We start from the raw sequence: 9,657 nt of genomic DNA, 5'->3' as shown, positions 1-9,657 counted from the left end.
AATAGAGGGAATTGAATTGTGTCTCACCTCTTAAAGTCTAGTTTGATTCCCTTGTCATGTGCCTTCACTGCTTCCAGCCACTCCTTCAGTGTGATGTCACTGTCTGTGTCAGGGGGATGTGCCATGACTGGCTCTTTGGGGTCACGACCTCTTATGATTATGTCAGCCTCCAACATATGCATGGGACCTAAAAGGGTCAGTGAAGAACTCAACGAATGAGAACCATGTCTCTTACTGTTCATAGAGCTTTTGTAGTTACTCCACAGAGAGATCGATATTTTTGTCATATCTATATCATACAAGTCTGTGCGTCCTGTCCAGTCAGTCAGTCAGTCAGTCAGTCAAACCTCATTCATAAAACACCCACATCAGAATCACCACACTACTGATCTCATTTTAGATGTATGACAGAACTGATGACATGTAAAGCCTTAAAAATCATTTTCCATTATGTTATTTGCCCACATTTCAGAGGCGCCTCAATCTTCAATTCAACTAAAACACATACATTGAGCTTAACTTGACTGATATTAATACATTGGATGCATAGAAAATATATCTTTTTTGCATTTACAGTCATTAAGATAAAGTTATGTTTAGAATGAAGATACAATCATAGTTTCCATTATATTGATATTTTGTAACATGCAAACATGTATTTGTCTTTTCTTGCTTTCATTCTGTCCAGCAGATGTTGCTCTGTTAATTTCCAGCATCAAGAAATGAACCTTTTCAAAAACCACTTTGCTGGACTGGTTCAGTGCTTCATGAAGCTTCATGTCACCATCACTAGCACAAGTCAAGCAGATATATAAAAACATATATTTAAAATAGAAAAATATACTTTCTATGGTGTTATTTCAGTGTTTTAAAAAATCAAAAATAAAATAAAATCACAAAGTAGTTCATCACAGTGTTCATCACAGTTTTAGCTCAAGCTGATCAAGGGTTAAATTGTCTTTGGTCTGACTAATAGTCCAAAAACACAGTCTCAGTCTTAACAGGCACCTGGGACCCACCTAAAATCCCCTGCAATGATACAATTTATGTAAAAAGTCATTTTCTTTTTTTTTCCACCAAGTGTTGTCGCCATAGCAACAGTATTTTGGAGTCCAGGTTGCCTGGGCACTTGTGTGTGAGTGACACAAGTAACTTCCACTAACACTACAAGTGAGCACTTTGTGCTACTTGGTGGCAGAACCTCTCCCTGAAAACTGGCATTATGAGCAGAGTATGATTTACTGCCACCACCAATATAATAATAAAAGGGTGACTCACGTCCTGTCATGGAGAAAAGAAACCATTTTAGATGCCGCAATCACTCTACAACCAGCAGCAGAAGCAGAGGTTTGACAGGTGATCAAGCAACAAATAAAAAACATTGAAAAAATAAAAGGAAAAGAAATAAGGTGGTGTTAGGGGTGGACAGTAAAGACGTACATTTAATGACGTATATTTTTCCAGTATCTGTACTTTGAGTATTATTTTTTTTGAAATGTATTACTTTTACTCCACTACACTTAAAAGACAAATATTGTAGTTTGATTCCACTACATTTCTATGAAGTACTCTTATTTTGAAGCAGAGCTTTTAGTCAGTGAATGAATTGTATTTTATTTTGAAAATCTGATAGCCCAAACACTGTGTTCACAGGCGAAAAAACAATCACAGCCAGAAATAAGGAGAGATGTATTTTGCTTAAAATGTTTGCTGTATTTACCAGGACCAAACTTTATCACTACCTGAAAAAAGAAATATGAAAACAACAGCTACTTGTTGATTCACTTGTGTTTTTATGTCCATGTCTAAAGTCTTTGTATCATATTCTACAAGCTTTTTATTGTACAGGTCCTACAGTCAGTCAGTCAGTCAGTTGTTTTAGATTAGGTTCTGTAAAAGTGGGACAATACAACAATAAGAAAAAAAAAAAAAAAGTACTTTTGAATACTTCAGTATTTTTAAAATCAAGTGTACCAGTACTTTAACTCCAGTAAAAATGTCACACCTGTCAGAGCCTCTGTCAGTCTGCTCCTGCTGTTCACTGCGTGCGACCATTTCACCTCGCTAGCGTCTTTCTTCGTTATCTGATTCAGGCTCAGAAAATACTCCAGCGTCCGGTCACTCATCGCCCTGCGGACAAAGCGTCACCGTCCATTAGCGCCACTTTACAGCCACAGTTTGACTTTAGTCCGGCTGCTGAACCAGAGTAAAGATGAGCAGACTGGGATCTGTAATGTTAGCTAGCTGGATTACCGTGAGAAACACGAAGCGTAGCTGAAAACAGTTAGCACACTTTAGATATTTTTTGGCGTCTTTACACTTTAAATTCCAAATAACATAAAGTGGAAAACAACTCATTAATACCAAGGTAAAGGAAAGACAGACAACAATCCGCGACTCACCTCAACCAGTAACAACACGAGTTTACACAAGTCAAGTTAGCAGCAGGAACACCAACCTCATTTCCGGTTACGAGTTTTCAAAATAAAAGAGCCAGCAGTCTTTAACCCATGATGCTATCTAACATTAACAATTTAACAAAACTATGTTTCACTTTTCCTTATGTTAATTAGATGTCAACTTCTTGGTAATAGTAAAAATAACATTAGTCACTGACATTCAAAGAAAAGGAGAAAGGTTCCTCCCTCAGTCACAACTGCATCTGATCTTGGGGCCAATTCACCAAGTGGTACCTTTCTGTGACCTTTTCTTTTTTTCTGTGTATTGTATTGTATAGTCTTCCAATGTTATTTGTGCAGAGACAGCAGAGGTGTATCAGTGCTTAAGAAGATTCATCTCCCTCTCAGTATTTCATCCTGTATCTTTCCAACCCCCAATAACAGAGGGAACAGTCACTGTCCTTGTGAAAGGACAATTCACTATTTATGCAACCCTGCACTGAACAACAGACAAGTGCTTTTGAAGTGTTTTTTCTGTGGGACTGTGTGTTTCACTGACTGATCAGACAGTGCGAAGGACATTGCATGAAGTCAATCTGTACCAGGAAGAAAACCATTGCTCACAAAACTACATAAAAATGCAGATTAAACTTCGCTAAAGACCACGCAAAGAAGCCTGCTGAACAGTGGCACCTAACCCCTCAAACAAAGAGGAGCTGAAAGAATCATCTGCGAAGAAAGGAAGAAAATCTCTCCACAGCATCATCCACACAAAGGAGGATCAAATCTGTCATCAGAAGTAAAGAATTTAAAATATTTAAAAATAACTACAGCCCATCTTTTGATGGGATCACAGCAGTAATCCATGTCATTAACATGTTGATGTTCTGACCCTTGAGTACTCAGTAGTTATTACCACATTGTTATATGTGTACTCAGAACTCATGGGTCAGACCACATCTGTCCTTAAACTCAGCCTTCATTTTGATCTCAACCACACACCTGTAAAATTACAAACATCAGAAAGTGGAAAGATTAAACATTACCCGGATCGTTGACGATCATCCTGCCTTTTCTGTCCGGTGGCTCCTGGATGTGCGCCACAGAGGCAGGTGGTTGCAGGACCTGGTTGACGGGGAGGGCTATAGAGACCCGAGGAGGGCTCATAGATTCCTTGCTCCTTCATTCTGGATCCTCAGATAGTGAGAGATTTCCATCAGACTCATCCTGAGGGGGGGCTACTGGTTACACTCTGTCTCTCCCTCACTCCCTATATTCTCCCCAATTTCCCCCCTCCCCTGTGTCATTAGTCGGTTCCTGGTTTTTATGTATGGATCAGAAATTCTGGATCTGCAATTTTGCTGTGTTATAATAGCTGTGGTGGGACGGCCGTTGGCTGTTGTCGTGGCAGCATCATAGACCCACTGGTAGACACCGTGGGTAAGGGAAGTTTTCTGATTGTCAAGCATTTTGAATGAGCCGTGTATAACCACCAGCATAAAGTCACCCAACTGAAATGTTTTATGGTGCAAGTTTTAAAAATGTTTGATGAATGTAAATAAAAGTTGGATTCCTTAAATGGTCTGGTGGGCAGGGCTGGGCTGTTTGGGACATCCAAGGGATTTTTGGTGATGCACACTGTGGCTGTCTGTGATGCACATTATGATTTGCCATGAACATGCCGTTTGGATTTGTCAGAAAGATGATTCAGCAGCGATGGATCCTCTCTCGTCCCTTGACCATCCGAGGTGGTGGAGCTTCACTGAACTTTCTCATCTTTGTAGATAGCAGAGATTTGGTTTTGCTGGTAACTGACTCTCTGGCACCACCGTGACCTGCGGAAAGTGGGCGGCCTTCATCTTACTGGAGTAGACGCTGCTATTTTTTCCAGGAATATAGACGGGTGTTTAAATCAGACTTTGGCAGGTCACAGCTGATTAGACAGCCTGCTCGGTTAACAGGTAGTGCGGCTTTTTGCTTTTCCCGCTGTGAAGAGCTGGATGTCACAATGTGTCATGCACCTAATTCCAGATGAAACTGAGGTGCAGGTCATTTGGCCGACCCGATCAAGTATCAGTACCTCTTGACTCGTGCATGACTTCTCAAAGTCTGACAGCCAGTAATCTTGGTGTTAGGTCTGATACTCGCCTCTCTTTTGATCAGCACATTAAAGACATCACCATGACTGGCTTCTGACCATGGCTAACGCAGAGACTCTACTTCACAGCTTTGTGTCATCCAGACTTGATTATTTCTACATTGTGTTTACAGGCCTGCTAATTGCACAGGAGCTAGCAAGCAAAGGAGCACATTTTCATTCATCCAGCCCAGTCTAGTAAAGGTTAATACTGCCAACTATGGGTAGAATATGTTATGCAGGCACAAGCCTATAGCACATGGACCTCATTACACCTGTTTTAGCTTCCCCTGGCTCCTTATCCATTTAAATCCAAACTCATCTTTGTGCCTTAACTTTCAGTTAATGGTTTATTTTTTGTTTAACCTACCTCAGGCATCTGTGACGGCATCACTGAGTCAGTTTAAAACCAATGCATCTCTCAAACCCCTGCTTGGTTGTTAATTATGGTAATGCCAATAAAGCAAATTCAGTTTAAAATGAGTGCGAGTCCGCTCATCATTATTGTATAACAGTGTGTCGTGTTGTGTAATGCTGAGAGTGTGGCAGGTTTTATGGGAGGGCTTTTTTTATCAAACTGATATGAGCTCTGCTGGCCTTTAAAACATGGGCCTGTAGATGGAGAGGGGAGAAGCAAGGTATCAAGACTACAGGTAAGACTTTCACATATAATCTTCTAGTTAGGGGCAGTTGAGTTTTTTCATTTTCCCTTTTCATTTCTTCAAACTGATCCATTCTCCTGGGTAACTTCTACCCCAACGTCCCCATTTATAAGTAATGACTGTAGTACACCAATAATACTGCTGGCGCCAACCAGGACCTCTAATGCAGGAGCACTGCTGCTGTCTCTACTGCTACTTTGCAGTTCATTTTCTGCCTATTTATGATTTTCCAGCTTTAAAGCAACTATATTCAAAATTTCTAAAATAAGAAAATCACATGAAATGTGAAAACAATGAGACAATGTAGAAGGGATTGAACCCATAGAGAATTAACACCACATGTGGCATCTCCCCTCAGCTTTATGGACCTTTACAGAGATCCGCACCTCATTGTTTAGTTTTCTGCTTGTTTTCAGCATCCTTAGAAGAAAAAAGCTCGAAAAATCCACTAAATGCTAGTGGCATCAGTGGATTTGCTAACTGTTAGCAACTAGCTGGTGAACATGATGGAGCAATTAGCATCTAAAGAGCCACATATTTCCCTTGGGAGTTAAATACAGCTGCTAGACGCTTGATTTCGACTTTGGACTTTTGGACTCACAACTCCAGTTTATTAATTGTAATGTTGCTTCAGAACTGCTGGATGTGTCAATAACAAGTTCACTATATCAACTTCAGAGGCGATGATGTGTCATAGTGGTTTTCACAACTTGTGTCTGCTGCTGCCAAGTGGACGAAGAGTTTTGGTTTAGCCCGTCTTAACTTTGGTGGAGACACTGGTGTTAACGTCAAAGTGATGAATTATTCCACAAAGGAAGTGATTACATTATTAGGTATTTCATGTAGTGATATTTAATAAGAGATAATAGAAGCAGTAACATGAAAACTGTCATCCTCCATAAATGGAAGTCTATATAGAGGGATAAATCAAACACACAACAAATAACATTTAATTTAGTAACTCAATCCAATGAACAACTTGAAAATAAAAAAATAAATAATAATAATTTAATAATCAATATAAATAACATTAGGAGCGAAAATGTATTCACGCTTAAATAAAAAGGAATGATTTAGTTTGACAGTATAGTTTCTGTAGAGGATTATACATGCATCTGCTGTCACATACCTTCATATAACATACTGCAAAATTCATCCATTAATTCATCTATTAATTTGTTGTTTCCACAATCATTCTAATCTTCTTTACACATTCTATGGCTGTTATTTAATCTATTTGCTCCGTATTGTTGGTGATTTATATCTACACTTTCTGTTCAGCTAATTAGCTTAGCTTTCCTATTTGTAGAAAGTAACAGTGAAGTGTCTCAAATTTCAATGACTTACTGTGAATTAAGGTCCAACTGTGATAGGAACAACAGTCCAAACACATCCAGCTGTTCTGGAGCTAAACTTTCACAGTGACCTTCAGAGAGGATGATATAACATCTCCTGAACGTTTAACTCAACGTGTGTGGAAAGACGATAACGGTGAGGTTGGTTTTATCTTTATCGGGAGGAGATTTTATGTGCAACATGGCCTGTTCACAGATTCTATTTACAGAGTCAATACGTGTTTCCTCTTCCAGTTTAAAGTATATTGATTTTGTATGTAGGATTTTAGTCACAGTTAGTTATGTTCAATAATGGCCTTTAATTAGGAGTAGCCTACTCCAGATATCTATATATTACACTTCAATAAAGTTCTCAAGTTCTTATAATGGAAGCAGTAGAGGCCGAGATATCCTGACTCTTAGTCCTGAGATAAACACTGGCTCTCAAATGCCCACGTCTTTCAATCTCCACAGTTTGTCACACAGGTTTTATTTGATGAATTCTTATTCGCCAGACATAACTTTGATAACCAGGACCTGATCTGTGAAATGAGCAGCATCCCTGAGCAGCTACACAGAGAAAAAACTGTTTTTATCGTATGTTGTGTAATTTGTTTTATTTGTTTGTGTTATGAGATATATGGTACAGAAAGAAAAGTCATTCCTATAGCAACGAACAAAGGGCAGGAAACGCAGAGACAACAGAGACAGAATCCTCTGTGGCATGTTGAGGTCTCATTTAAAAGTCTTGTTCTCAGCACTCAGTATAAGAAGTACTTGATTTGTATATTAAAGTCATACCTTCATATAGTTTTAACTAAATCACTGTCCTGCTGCCCAAAATACTCACAGAACACCACGTGTTCTTCTGCAGTCGAAATTAGTTTCCAAAAAAAAAGGAAGGAAGGAACTAAAACTGCTTAAACATTCAAATCTAGGAGCAAATCATGATGAGGCTGTTGAGCCATGAAGTCAGAGAGTATTGAGAAATGTACTAACACACTGTTGGTTGTCATTGACAGTAAGGAAAACATAACATAGCACCAGCCTCATTCTTTAACACATATATTGATATTATTAGTATATAAGAAATTTAATCATGTTGCAGTTCCTCAATGTGCCCACTGGAGGGCAGTGAAAACTCATGACTCTAAATACATATGTCTTTGTTCACTCCATCTATCCTCAAGACAGACTGTAACCAACCAAGACTTGCAGTGGAATCTTTTAAATAAAAGAATCAAAACAGCTCTGGTTTTGTAAATACTTAACTTTGGTGACTTTATTCTGAAAGTAGACACCAGAAGTAACGAAGAGAAATGTGGCGTAATGAGAGGCTTAGATATTTTCTTCCCTTTTTCTGTTGAAAATAACAACCAATAACATCTCATCATCAGTTAAAAAGACGTTCACAGGAATGATATCAGGATGAACTGCAGGTGGATGCTGCATCAGGCCTGCCAGGCTAGTCGGTATAGAACTGTTCTGACTGATGGAAAAGCAGGAAGAGATGTGATCAATCACGGAAGACCTTACCTGGCCAGGTCTGACAACTGAGTGGTAGCTGTTGTATAAAAGCAGTAGCACCTCAGAAATATTAATGACAGATAAGGGTTGAGTAAAAACAAAATTAAAAGAAAAGATTTCCCTTGATACAATGTGGATCTGTTGCTCCACCTCCACAGCCTCCTGTGAAGCCATGGCCTCCAGTCTTCCTCTCCTCCTGCTGGTCTTGTGCAGTCTGAGTGTGGCTCAGTCCCAGCTGAGGGTGTTTAACCTGCGGGCCAGCGGTCTTCCCTCCGACCTGTTTGGAGTCACAGACGGCTACGTCAAGGTGTTCTGTAGCTCAGCCGCTATGGGTATGACATCCATCCGTCATGACAACCCTAACCCCTGGTGGGAGGAGCAGTTCACCAACTCCAACGCCCAGGTGAACGACGTACTGAGGCTTGAGGTGTTTGACCATGACTTCGTCTTCGATGACCTGCTGGGAGTCTGCCAGTGTCAGATCAAACCGGGAACCCATGAGCATGACTGCTTCCTGAAGGAAGGTGGCTCCCTCCATTACGCCTACACCCTTAGCTGAATCATTGAGCATGTATAGATATACGAGACCTTCAGTCTTTACACCCAACCTGCATCTCTCGGACTGGCTCTGGGGAATGTGTGTAACAGACTGTGGGTGCTCAGGTTCTCTGTTCCAAATCTACGATTCATCATTTCATCAGAATTAGACCCGAAAAATACTCAAAGTCAATTAACTCAATCAATAAACTTTATTGTTGTTCCTTTGTCACGTTTTATTTATTGGCTATTTTCCCCTTTTCCAAGGATGACCATGAAAATAAACTGTGCTGCAACAACCAAACTTTATATCATGTTCCCACACATTTAACATAGTTTTGTGAGAGTGAAACAGAAGTTACAAGATTACCATTGTTATTTACTACAACCTTCTTAGACTGAAACTCCTTATAAACATTGCTCAAGTCATGCTACAAGTCATCTCTGTGTGTTTTAACCAAGCTGCAAGTACCTTGCTAAAGGTGTGAGATGGTATATTCTTGGGTATTGCAGTATATTCTCCCTTTGCCTCATCAGTTAAAGTGTGTGACTGTGATCTCCTGCTGGCCTACAGTTGATCCACTGGGGTCTATTCCAGGTTTAGTGAAAACTCTGAGTTTCTTAACCCTGAGATGAGGGAAACTCCCTTTTACTCTGAGTTTCTGTCCGTCTCCACCCTCAGGCTGTGATTTAAGAAGCTTCTGACCAGAAGCGTCATTTCCTCTTCATACTGTCTACGTCAAAGTGCAGATCGGAGACATTCATGTAAAGAAGTTCATGTGGGAAAAGGCTACCCAAGACCTGTGTTTATGAACATGAGCTCTTTTCTGGTCAATCAGTCAATGTGAGGACAGAGACAGAGATCTCATATGTTACACATGGAGGCTTCATCCTCACATCAAATCTTTCTAACTCTGAGACTGTGTGGACATTAAGACGCCTGTCAGACTGGAATCAGTTCCTCTGCACCGAAACATTCATCACTGTAAAAAAAAAGCTTTAGACACACATGACTCTGGTCTATGAAGAATTATTTCTCATGTTCTGATTGGTCGCACTGA

At 39.9% G+C, this 9,657-nt stretch overlaps 2 protein-coding genes across 2 annotated transcripts in view; one reads left to right on the top strand and one right to left on the bottom strand.

Annotated features, from left to right (window-relative positions):
* Positions 1-3,466, bottom strand: part of fam151b (family with sequence similarity 151 member B) — an 8,511-nt gene extending 5,045 nt beyond the window's left edge. Inside the window, exons 1-3 of the mRNA XM_087171638.1 lie at positions 3,446-3,466; positions 2,006-2,130; positions 28-187 (exon numbers count right to left, since the gene is read on the bottom strand). Coding sequence (XP_087027764.1) covers positions 28-187; positions 2,006-2,126 — 281 coding nt within the window. The 5' untranslated portion in view covers positions 2,127-2,130; positions 3,446-3,466. The remainder of the gene's footprint in view (positions 1-27; positions 188-2,005; positions 2,131-3,445) is intronic.
* Positions 3,467-5,070: 1,604 nt separating this feature from the next.
* Positions 5,071-8,824, top strand: LOC111647873 (perforin-1-like). The gene is made up of 2 exons (XM_023397552.2): positions 5,071-5,189; positions 8,218-8,824. Exon 2 carries the CDS (start codon positions 8,232-8,234, stop codon positions 8,616-8,618), a length of 387 nt encoding a protein of 128 aa, XP_023253320.1. The 5' UTR covers positions 5,071-5,189; positions 8,218-8,231; the 3' UTR covers positions 8,619-8,824.
* Positions 8,825-9,657: the final 833 nt, after the last annotated feature.

The sequence above is a fragment of the Seriola lalandi genome, unplaced genomic scaffold (genome assembly GCF_002814215.2).
Source record: "Seriola lalandi dorsalis isolate HSWRI2012SDOR001 ecotype SW California unplaced genomic scaffold, Sedor1 jcf7180002054883, whole genome shotgun sequence".
NCBI lineage: Eukaryota > Metazoa > Chordata > Actinopteri > Carangiformes > Carangidae > Seriola > Seriola lalandi.
This window is presented reverse-complemented; position numbering and strand designations above follow the sequence as displayed.

Bases quoted from the DNA above. Each gene is read 5' to 3' on its own strand.
- LOC111647873 (XM_023397552.2), top strand. From the start codon at position 8,232: ATGGCCTCCAGTCTTCCTCTCCTCCTGCTGGTCTTGTGCAGTCTGAGT.